This window comes from Macaca nemestrina, chromosome 4 (assembly GCF_043159975.1).
Source record: "Macaca nemestrina isolate mMacNem1 chromosome 4, mMacNem.hap1, whole genome shotgun sequence".
Classification (NCBI taxonomy): domain Eukaryota; kingdom Metazoa; phylum Chordata; class Mammalia; order Primates; family Cercopithecidae; genus Macaca; species Macaca nemestrina.
The window spans coordinates 81,521,859-81,534,431 of record NC_092128.1 but is presented as its reverse complement, the minus strand read 5'-3'; the positions used below and the strand labels follow the sequence as shown (position 1 = coordinate 81,534,431).

At 36.0% G+C, this 12,573-nt stretch overlaps 1 protein-coding gene across 9 annotated transcripts in view; it reads right to left on the bottom strand.

Moving 5' to 3' along the window:
- Window positions 1-11,985, bottom strand: part of LOC105475592 (PHD finger protein 14) — a 200,515-nt gene extending 188,530 nt beyond the window's left edge. For 5 of the 9 annotated variants that reach the window (XR_011622187.1, XM_011730973.3, XM_011730979.3 and 2 more), the window contains exons 1-3: window positions 11,453-11,641; window positions 10,828-10,938; window positions 2,600-3,384 (exon numbers count right to left, since the gene is read on the bottom strand). Coding sequence is in view for 7 of the 9 variants with exons in the window: in XM_011730973.3 (XP_011729275.2) it covers window positions 2,600-3,384; window positions 10,828-10,938; window position 11,453 (897 nt within the window). In the remaining 2 variants the exon portion in view is untranslated. Of the gene's footprint in view, window positions 1-2,599; window positions 3,385-10,827; window positions 10,939-11,452 lie in introns of all 9 variants that reach the window. The other 4 variants (XR_983486.3, XM_011730974.3, XM_011730976.3 and 1 more) reach the window with 3 other exon arrangements.
- Between the last annotated feature and the right edge of the window lie 588 nt (window positions 11,986-12,573).

Below are 12,573 nucleotides of genomic sequence, written 5' to 3'. Positions count from 1 at the left end.
GTATTCCCAGCTACTCAGGAAACTGAGGCAGAAGAATTGCTTGAACCCACGAGGCGGAGGTTGCAGTGAGCCGAGATCACGTCACTGTACTCCAGCCTGGGCAACAGAGTGAGACTCTGTCTCAAAAAAAGAAAAAACAGTTTGAGAATTACTGCTAGAGAGTATTTCAGGGTCTGTAGCACAGGTATGTCAAGGCCATTAAGAGCGATAATTATAAAAGGGCCTTGCTAAAATAAATACAAGTTCCCATACAAAACTTCAAAATTATGAAAGTTTCAGGTCATTTCATTACAAATGAACTTAACATAGCAGCCAAGAAAAATGTCTGCCTGCTTATAAACTAAATATGGTATAATTATATATTTCTATTATGTATTTCTAAAGCTACATTTTCAGCTATCTCTACTACAAAGTAGTTTCTGAAAACAAAGTAAAAGCAGAGAAAATCAAACTTCAAATATAATCAAATATATACTTAACTATGTAATGGACACAGAAATTATCACTAGCTAAAATAACCAGGAAGATTAAAACCCAAACATTGGCCACAGGCAACAAGGACTAGCTTTAATCATCTTTTTACAAAATTAAGATCATACAAATAATAAATCTAGAAATATAACTAATAATCACAATTGGTTAGTTTTTTAATTAAAATGTAATTATCTAATTTGAGGGACATAATTTAAATTAAAATCATCAAAAAATTACTGTAGCACTTGAATAATAGAGTTGTGGGGAAAATGACTCAAGCTTTTAAGTAGAATGTTATTCTGGAGAAAAAGTAACTTTTTATAATCTCTTCTACATGGGCACTTTTTTGAAGAAGTGCTTTGGAATCTCATTCCTGAATGTGCTTGTGTTTGGGACTATTAATCTAAACATAAACGGTCCCATTATTTACTGAAGTGTCTTCTAGTGGAAAAAAAAAACTAAGCAACCAATACATGGACTTCAAATGCATCGTAAATGTTAGTCTACAACCTCTTAGGCAGTATTTATGAAGTACAGGTTTAATAAACAGATACTATACACATTTTACGTGGCAAATTTCTAAACATATGCAGGTGTCCCCCACTCTTTAGCATAAATCTAATACACACTGCCTCTATCATTAGCTAGACTACTTCTAAGAATATCAACCTAATAAAAATGAGGGAAGTGATGTTGTCAAAATAAACTTATTCATTAGATATACAGTATTAAGTGCTATAAAATAAACTGCATGCATGCCTAAATTAAATACAAACAATTAGATTTTTCTATGCCTGTTTAAGATAGCATTGATAAAATGGAACTGCCTGTGCTATATCATTAAAAATATTATACTTTTTCCCAAATGACAACTTTCTTTTAAAGTTAAGAATTAGAATGACATTGAAGGCAGGCAACATTTTTTTTCATATAAAATATTGGTTTCAGAAGTAAACCAGTGTTTATAATCCAAATATAAACTGTTGTCTCATCTCCACTGACAACCTTACAGCCTGCTATAGATTATTTTCGTAAGGAAATCACCAACTTTTTAAGCAAAACAATTAAAATAGATAATCACTGCTATGCAAAACTTGTAGGCAGAAAAATGTGAAAGCACAAATAAAGCATAAGAGGAAAAATCTTTCTACCAGTTTAACTTACTTCAGTGATATGGTAAAAAAATAAGTGGTAAGGAAATAAATTGTGGTGAATATAAACACATTAACAGAAATGACAGAATTATTACAGTTGTACATGTGATGTAACAGATACATCTACATGTAAGACAACAACTCAATCTTTCTTTTGAAGAAAAACATATACAAAAACACATACACAAAGAGACACAAATGTGTTTGACTGAAGAGTCTTGAATGATGCATCTCTGAGATCAATGGATAAACCTAACTTTCAGTAGTAGAACTTCAAGTAGAAGCACTGAGCCATTACTGCAGTCTTATGACAAAAATGTCTGTTTTATGATGGAAATGTTTGGGTTTTTATTCCATTTCTTTGTAGAGAGAATTTATTTACTAAATATATGTAAAAATAGTTTATACTTATGTGTATGTCCCGTACACATAAAGCAAAGATTTGGTGACTAAAAAGATGATGAGTGCTACAACTGGTAAAGGAATTAATCTTTAAAACTAATCTCTAAGGTTTGAGAAAATCATTAGATTGTTTGTTGCCCTGCTCTAAGGTATTCTAAAGGCCTGCATTTTAATAAGGATATGGACATAACTACGTTGAAAGAAAGGTGACCTTTGTTTTCATATTCCACTCAGCACCATTCAGCAGTCCTATGAACAAAGGAGTAAAGGGATAAAAAGGAGAATGGAAAACTTTGTCATTTCCCAAGTCTATGGATATAAAAATATTTCTCTAAATATTTCTCCTTGAGGACAGAGATTGTGAGCTCCTTGAGAACGGTGTCAAATAGTAGATATTTAATAAAAGTCTGTTGGCCAAATGAAAAAATGTTACAGTTAGAGTGCTCATTCATCCCACAGCCGTCTATAAATAGGATTTCAAGGAAGCCACTTAATACAATGTGTAGAGTGACTTAGAGAAGAATTCCCTTTTCCCCAGACAGACAGATATAAAAATTGGGTTGATCTACCTCATTACTCTTGCTTTGAGATAGGGTCAGGCTATCATTGGTCAGTTCCTCATCATCAGCACTGTTTCTGCTAAGAACTTTACTCTTCTTCTTCTTGCAACCCCCTTCACTGGCAGGGCTACTATGATCTTCATCATTGCCTTCATCATTCTCGTCTTCATCACTCCCGCTTCCCTCATCTTCATCATCCTCATTGTCTCCATCACTTCCCTCTTTCTGAGATGCAGATCTCCCTTTTCTCTTTACTACAGTAGGTCGCCAATCATTGTCATCCTCACTGTCATAGTCATCCATGTCATTCAGCTCTTCCATGGACACAAAATCCAGAAGCGGTCGGTTTCGTCGAAGGTTCCATTTTTTTGGCTCGCTGACTTGTTCCTCTGCAGCAGTTGTCGCAGTGGGAACAGAAGGGGATGTGTTAACAGCCGGAGGACTTGTGGCTGGTGTGGTGGCAGCAGCAGAAGCAGCCACATTCTCAGATACTGTTGCTTTTTCTTTTTCCTTCTCTCTTTCCTTCTCTTTCTCTTTTTCCTTTTCTTTTTCCTTCTCTTTCTCCTTTTTCTTTCTAGGTCTTTCTCCATTTTCTTCTTCCTCCTTCTTTTCCATTTTAATTAATTGTTTTTCTGCTGATAGTACTTCCTCTGCAGAATTTTTAAGCTGTTCTTCTTTTACTTTAATATCTTCATTCAGTTCTTCTTCTAAAATATTTTCTTCAGAATCACTACAGGAACCTTCTCCACTGTCCTTTGAAGCATCTTCACTTCCATTACCACTCCCTTCAGAATCTGTTGAAAATATGAGAAAAAAAAAACCACACATATGTATATACATACACACACACACACACGACGCTGACACAAATGAAACCACCAAAATTTGTGAATAACTTGCAAAACAATATAAACAAATTTAAGTCAAAGAATGGTAGACATTCCCAACCTGATCAAATAATAAATCAATGAAGTTGATACAATGGTTTTGTATAGCTCTAATGAAGATGAATATATATAACCCTAAATTAAAATATGCTTTAAAAAGAGAAGCACTATTTTGTGTCACATGGCAATATTTGGTACCAAAGAGGCAATTATTTTTTAAAGTAAATGTGCTTCTTTTAAGATTAGGCACTTGATTTTAATTTTACTGATAACACAGACAAAATTCTTCCTCCCTTTAACATCTTTTGTAAACTATATGGACTTGTAAGTATTGAGTCACAACCAAAACAAGATAAATCTGGCCCATAAAACTGCTTCATTTATTTTACTCTTTACCCAGTAAAATGAGCATGGATATTTATGATAGTCAACTTATACTACATCCCTAATATACCAAACAAATTTTAGGAATACCAAGAACACAGGTGAAAAGAGACAATAGCAATGGCAGAGAAAAAGGAAGTTGCAAGAGAAATTATTAGTTTTCCTGTTTATTAGGATACTGTTCATATCAATAAAAGAAGAGTCACTACACTTTCAAAACTGCTACACAGTAACCATTTATACGCTCTAGACCGGAAGAAACTGATGAATAAAGCAGTCCATCCTGAAAATGAGCAGTCACTGAAAAGTTAGGCTGAAGACATTAAAGAACTCATAGGACTTACGCTTTCTAGCAGGTTTCTTCCACTCCTACCTAGGGCAGCCCAGTCCCTCTCAACCCAACACTACTCAGTAACCTTCTAACCATTCTCTTTGTACCCAATCAAGTAAATAATAATCTAAAATATTTGAAGAGAGAAATAAATGAGAGGAGGAAAAGAGGACAGGGAGCAAGAGGAAGTGGGGAAGAAACCAGTTAAGTCTTAGCCAGTACCAATAGTTACATCCACAGGATGATGAATTTTTGCACCTATAGCCAAGAAAAAGGTAATGATAAAATGGTGGAAAAAGTACAGTGTTTCTACATCATTTTAATTTCTATTAACTCAACTAGGCTTAACCTCTGTAATTAACTAAGCACTAAAATTGAAGGAAGCTGTCTGTAATTAGTATCTGGTATCTAGTGAGCCCCACAAGTCATAAAATGACCGCTAACAAAAATATCCTGCAAGCAAAATTACATAAAAAATAAACACTAACATTTAAGAGATACTGACTGACTCTATGAAATCATTATCAATCTCACATCTGTCATGTAGGTATCCATAGCTTACTTGTGACTGTTCTGAAAAAAACACTCTTATCCTAAACAACCTTGCACAGGATACAAGAGCAATATCATACAGGTCAGCAATTCCCTATCTGAAACTTTAAGAAGCAGATGTGTTTTAGAATTCATAATTTCTCAGATTTTCAAGGGTAACATGGAACATGTACCATATATTACAGTAATACCCCCAGTAAAGCACATGGGATTATCCTATAATCAAACATTATTTCTGCAGAGAAAAATATAAATATTTACAGTGCATGAGAAATAAATACTACAAATAAACTCCTACCAGTTCCTGTTAGGCTTTGCCATCAAGTAAGTTTGTGTCAACCTTACAAAACACTTGGATTTTTGAGCTTCTTGGATTTCAAGAGTGTGGACCCAATATCACTCACAAACAAGTGACTTCTTTTCAGTCTCCAAAGCATTAAGAAAATTATGATTTTGTAAACCACTCACAGCAATTAAACCCAACCTACCAGGAAAAATACCATCTGGTAAAAATAACAATAATAATCTTTAGACATTTTAAAATTATGATTTAATAAATAAAAACCAGAGTTGACTAAACACTTCTAAGACACAGAAAGATCTTTTATGCACACTGACTAAAGAAAACTGAAACACCTTAGGCTCTAGAATGGAAGCAATGCCATAATTAAGAGAGCTAGGAGACGAAGATGAAAGAAAAGGTTACTTTTCTTCTGGATCAACCTTCTAGAAGGCTTTTTACCAATCAAAACTTAATGATAGATAAAAAAGTAAGATTAACTGGGGCAGAAGTGTGGGTAGCTGATCAAAACTGAGACCAATCCAACTTTGCTGTTACTTGGTAAATTTCACAAAATGTCAGAGATTTTTGTGATTTTGTTTTGGTAGCTGCCAATGCCAATTAATTATTTTTTCTAATGAGAGGTAAATTGAGACTCCTTGATTCTGTTTTTGATTTATAATCATGCCTGAATAGAAAGGAATTAAAAAAAAATTCAATGTTTTATATTTGTTAATTATTAGAAGAATGGACATTTTCCCACAAAACCAAGTCCTAATAGCTTATCCAACCCCTCGTTCTCCAAATATAGTACATTAGTAGACTCCAACTACAGGGATCAGCAATATATCAAATTTTATCTTTCTATAGGGATCAGCAATATATCAAATATTATCTTTCCCTGATCTCTGAAAAATAACTTCTTCATCTGATTAGTCACTATTTGTTTTTTGTACATATGCACTGGAGGGATGGAGATAAACCATATTTATTTACAAGCATAGCTGAGTAATAATGATAATGAGAAAAATCAAGGTCCTTGGCTGTCTATTTTTTCCATAGGTTGCAAAGAAAAAAATTTCCCATTACTAAAAATCAAAGAATGACTCTGTGCCATGTTCCAAAAAAAAAAAAAAAAAAAGAGAGAAAGGAAAAAAAGAAATACACTGGAGAAATTAGCCAGACACTTCAAATAAAGCTATCTTAGGCAGAAAGACAGAGTTAATTTCAAGTCTACAATAAACTTTTCTTACATTTGAAAAAAACAAATCTTTAAAATTGAAATCCTACTTCCCATTTGGTTAAATAAAAGATAACCTTTCTCAAATATACAATATATCAGAATCTCTCCAAGCAACAGCTATTTCAACTAACAGACAGTTAAGAAATTTTTTACCATCACAGAATTTTTCAAAACTCCTCTGAGTGGTAATGGCCAGACAAAAAATAAAATAAATTTTAAAATTAGAATTTAAAACACCAACCTTCAAGAATCCCTTTATAATATTAAATAATAAAATAAAAATTAATTTAATTAATATCAACCATCAATGCCACTATATCCAATGTTCTCCCCATAACAAAATCAATATGACTTAATTTAGTTTTATGTTAATATACAACATGTGCAACATAAATTTGTTCATCAATTTCATCAATCTAATTCTGTTCATTGATCTGGTACAACAGTATTAGTACTATAAACATACACAACAGATAACAGACCAATCACTATTCTACCAGTTATTTAGAGCTATCCTGGGGCTACATTTGACCAAAACTGTGTATGTCTTGAAGACAGCCAGTCAGTCAACACAACTTATCCTCTACTGCTGATTCTAGTTCCAGCTATGTCATCTTAGGTTTGTATGGGTAAATCTAAGCCAGTGGTACTCAAATGGGGACATTTTTTCCGCCAGAGGACAAATGGCAATGTCTGGAAACAACAGTTGCCACAACAGTGGAAGTGGGGGTGGAGGTGAGGCTGGGGCAGGTAGGAAACTGGCATCTAGAGGCTACTGGCATCTAGTAGAGGAAAGGGTTGTTGTTGCTAAACATCCTATTGGGTACAGGACAAGCCTCCACAACAAAAAACTATCCAACACAAAATGCCAATTTTGTGTTAAGGGTTTTAAGAAACCCTTAAGTCGTATATATGGCCACAATTTGACCTTATTCTACTTTTCCAGGCTTATCACTTCTACTTTTAGTCAACCCTGATCCCCAAATATAAAAAACAATTCCAAGTCTCAACACTTGTAATTTCTGCCTCACCAAGATTGCTGTTTATCTAAATCTTTCTGTTCATAGTTCCACTCTTATCTCCTCTCCTCAATGAAATTGTTCTACATCAATCTAAAGTAATCCTATTTCCTATGAAAGACTTGAACTACACAAGTGATCAACCATCCTTTGTATCAATTATTTTATTTAATTATTCTAATTTTTATTTTACTTACATGTTATGTTACTTACATGTTATTTTACTTACTTATTCTAATATTATTACTATTGTTTTATAAATTCACCATAACATCTAGCAAAGGGCTAAACTATGCGCAATCAATGAACATATCTTGGTCCAATTATTCAAAGTCAGATTAAGCACAAAATACCACCAAAGTCTCAGGCTGACTCTTCTCATTAAATTATTTCCTGGTAATATGGCCTAACTAAACTACCTTTTGATTAAGATCTAAAGTTAACTCCATTTTACTTTGGCTGGTGGGGGATGGGGGTAGAGGGCATGGCTAATCTGTCTGGTTAATAAAAGTAATACAGGTCTGCATCTTTATAAAGATGTAAACATTCTTTAAAACATTCAATTAATGTAGCAGATAACTAAATGTAAATAAGTCTCCTATCCTACCCCCAGCCCTATGCCCAAGTCTCAAATATAAACACTTTAACTAGGTCAAACCATGAAATTGCTAATATTTGACTGTTTCGGACCTACAAAACTGGTAATTCCATACGGTTCAACCTAACATTTCTACATATTGTTCTTCTGGTGGTTATCACCATAATTCTAACACATACATACCCTATTTTAGGACTTACTCATTTCAAACTTTATTGATCGCTTTCAATAAAAAATGAGAAGCTTCTTGTGCTTTTGCATTAAAAATAAAATATAAACTCCCTTCAGTTTCATAATTTTCTAAAGGTACAGGCTGGTAATCACTTGCCAATCTTACTCGTGGGTCACTCTTTACCAAATGTTGATTTGTTTCTATTTTATGATAGAGTTAAATTACATTTATCTGCAGATGTTTTCTATATTTATTCCTAAAACCAAACAGAAATATAAAAAGTTTTATAGTCAGAATTTCAGATTTCAAGATGAAGGTAAGAAAAAATTGATCCACAGAATCCAGTTAGCCAAAATTAAGGCCAACCACTCTAACCACTTTAAGTTCTAAGGAAGTTCGTAGTTCATTCAATAAGTCATTTCTAGAAGTTATTTTGAAAGAAAACATGATCAGACAGATGTTTAGCTACCGTTTGTCTACTTCCAATTTAATCTCCTATTCATAAGTAGTGCTGGGAATCCACAACTTCAACATGTTTGAAAACCAGTGATAGGACTAATGTCTTATTCTCTATAAGACTTCAATTAAATATATACTACCTCAGGCACAGAAAAGATTCAAATGGAAAACAATGGTAATCTAGAGTAAGCCAGTATCTCAGCTATGCAGAGCATCGATGCACCTAAAACAAGTCAAAAATATGATTCAATTTCTGTTGACTATTAATCATTTTAAATACAATCATTTTCTTCTAAATTCCCTTTTACAATAAATACCAAGAACTATACATATAAAATTGTGACCTGAAACCACAGGTCGCAAATTTAAGCTCCCCAGGGGGCCAGGAGGGTAAATTATGAGTACAGCATACTAGATATTATGTTACAAGAGGGAACAGAAAGTAAATATTTTTAGTGTGTTTAAGGGATATATAGATATATCAAACTAACAAAACTCATCCTATCATTTTTCACAAACAACAGTTATCTTCAACTATAGTTAGGATTTAACAAGGTCAGAAATCTCTACTTAGCTCGATGTCATAAAATATTTTGAGAAAGTATTTTCTGTTTGTATCAGATTGTTTTATCACTTGAAAAAGAAGCGATACCTATGAATACTCCATCTCAATAAAGAAACCTTAGAAACAAATTGTCCACAAAGTCAAGATTTATTGTCACATAATTATGTAATACTTAATATAAGTTTTAGAATTGTTCTAATATTCAAAGAATTCATAACTTCCAAGACCCAACTATGTTTGTCAAAGTTTACAACCACAACCATAACAAACCAAAACTACATCCTAGCCAGGAATATTCTTATCTGCCAAGGTCTTTACCAAGAGAATTAAGATTTAAATTTTACCTCCTTTCCCTTCCCCTTCCCTTCTTTGGAAATACCAAACATCAGCAAACCAACTAAAGGAGGGATAAAGAGCTGAGAAGCAAAGGATAAAAAAAACAGTTAATCAAGATAAACTTATCAATTTTTGATTGCTGGGGATGAATTCAATTAGTAACCAAATATTCAGAGTTTCTGTTTAAGATTCCATCCATCAACTCTTGGGATCCAAGCAGATAAACAGACTAAATTCTGAAGTCAAATCCATTGGATCCGTTACTGCCTGAGTGACCTCATGCCAATTCTTTAAACTCAATACCCCTGTTACCTGTAAAATAGTATCTCCTTCACTAAGTTACTGTGAAAATTAAATGAGATTATGCAAACAAAAAGTTATCAGCAAATCACAATGCAAATTCTGCTGTTGATGCTACTAAAAGTAGCAACAGTAATATAATTTCATTCATCCCTTCCTACTATCCCTAGCAGGAAAAAGACAAGGGAAAACCAGAGGAAGGAGAGATGTGACTAAGCACAGCAAACTCTCTAGAAGGATATAAAAACTGCTGAAGAGATGAAATTGGAAAGGTTTTTACTTCTCACTTTATTTAAATTTTCATCTCACTTTATTTAAATTTTCAAAAGAGGTGAAATTACAAATAATTTTTATTGTTCATGTTTATCAGTATTTTTCCCATAAAATATTTAAACATAATTTTTATGTTTCTCAGATTCCTTCAATTGAAACTGTATATATTATATACATAAGGCACACTGAACAGAAGATACAAAGGAAAACCATATTTTTCTGTTTTCCAGTTTAGTACAACGTGAATACACCACCTTTAAAAAAAAAGTTTTTAAAATTACTAAATATAGTAAGCAAGCATGCATGACTTACACTTCAGAGATATCTGAAAGGCCCAATCCACAAGGTCCAGCACCTACTATAATTTAAAGTGCAACTCTTACTCTGGTCAATTTTATTCTAGCAAAAGAGCTAATACACAAAAAAAGCAAAACTCCCCTAAGAGAATGTCAAGTGATCTGAAAAAAGAAGAACCCTGCTCAGAGACTATTAATGGTCCACACACCTCTCAGGATACTTTTGTACTTTGGGATATCTTTCAGTTTTTTCCTCTGTAATATAAGCATAAATATATTTTAAGGTGTAAAACAGAGAAACCCTTTTGCATCTTACGAAAAAGTCCTTCCCCTGACTGCTAATTATCTCTGAGGAAAACGGAAGCAACGATAGGTCTAGTGACAGTATCTAAAGGCAAAATGGGAAATCAAATGGACAAAATAAATGAAGTTTATGTGCTTTCACTTAAAATTGGCATTTTAATCAAAACCGATTTAAAAAGTCTAAAAATAAACCTAACTCCAGAAAGCTGGGAAAGGGGAAGAGAGAAGGAAATATTTACCTGAGGCATCTCCAACTTTAAAATCACTGTCATCTGAACTATCATAATCAAGAGCTTCCAGCAGAGAAGCTGCCAAAGGCTTCACCTGCCTCCTCTTGGAGCTGCGATCCACTGTTAAGAGAAAAAAAATTACATTGTCATTCATAATCACACCAAACACAGGGGAGAGTTGTGGTGCTAAGAGAACACAAAGATGACCTCGGGTAAGGAATTTTTGTCTAACTGAGTTCTCAGCAAAAGAGGTCAGGAGAAGGTTGGGGTGCAGAAGCGGGGTGAGGAAGGCTGGACAGCTCCACGGACAGTTTCAGAGGCAGCTCCAGCCCTGATGCTGCCAACGCCAACTCAGGCCAGCTAAAATCGAAGCTGACCCTCTTGCCCATCTTTTCGAGATGTAGGTTCTGCACCTTACTCGTAATCCCCCACTTACACATCGTAACAGTCAATAAAACACGCAAAACCCAGGGAATAAAAGAAGCGGGCTTCACTCCCGCGGACCATGGAGGGCCAGGGTCCACCAATCCAGCTTTCCCGCAGGGTTCTCCCACCCCTGCCCTGCTCCCACCGGCCCTGACATCTAGAATGGCTGAAATGGATCCCTCGCCGCAGAGGCCTTGGACACACTTACTAAGGAATCCGTGAAGTGGTCGTTTGGAGGAGACTTAGGGAGAGGCTGCGGGAGCCCAGGCAGCGCCGAGGTCGGGGACTGGGGCCGCGAAGACAAGTCCGAAAGATGCTATTTAAAACCAGCGCGCAGCCAGCCAGACAGGGGCGCTCCCAAGAGTAGCCCCGCGGTCCCTTAACCCCCCGCCCCCCCGGCCTCACCTGGCCCTGGCCGCTCGAGCCCCTTCCCACAGCGCTCCCTGGCCGGAGAAGACCTCCGGCCCAGGCAGCGCAGCCAACCCGGCGGCCCTGGGGAGTTAATTTCTCCCGTTAAAACCAGAAAAAAAAAGAAAGAAAGAAAGAAAGAAAAACTTTATTAGCCTGGACCACAAGCAACAAAAAACCCAGAAATTGCACAGCTCGAGGCCGGCTGCCTCAGACAATAGGGAAAGCAGCGACCCGGATACGGCTCTGAGTAGAAGGAAGTGAAAACACGAGGCTGAGCGCAGCCCTGAGAGCAGCAGGAGTTGAGGGCGCATGCGCAGGACTCGCCGCCGCGCACCCTTCCGGAGCAGGAGCCGAACAGAGCCGAGTGGAAGCCCAGGGAGCCTCAGGGAGCCTCAAGGAGCCGAGTAGTGCCAAGCAGAAGCAGAGGTGCCCGCCAAACCAGTGCAACTCCGCCCATAAACCCCTAAGGCTGCGCCCTGTCCGCGCCTAATTCAGCTCCTGAGTCCAAATCCCTGGGAGGCCAGTTTTTGTTTCTGATCTGTTTTTTAAGGATTTACGGAGTAAACTTTCCACAAAGGGATGTTTGCTACCCTAAGCCACTACCAATAATTAAATAATATTGTCACCGGTAGAGGGTCGTGACTGCAAGTTGTCCAGGTTCTTGGCGTTTTTAACAAAGAATTGGACAAAACGCCCAGCAAAGCAAAGAAAGAATTAAGCAACAAAAGAACAAAAGCAGGGATTTATTGAAAATGAAAGCATGCTCTGTGCGACAGCGACCTGAGCAGCCGCTCAAGGGCCCGGATACAGAATCCTGTTGAGTCCAAATACCCTCTAGAAGCTTCCTGTTGGCCACTTCATGCTCACTTCATGTAAATAAAGTAACGCGCAATCAGTCTGATTGGTTGCAGAAAGCAG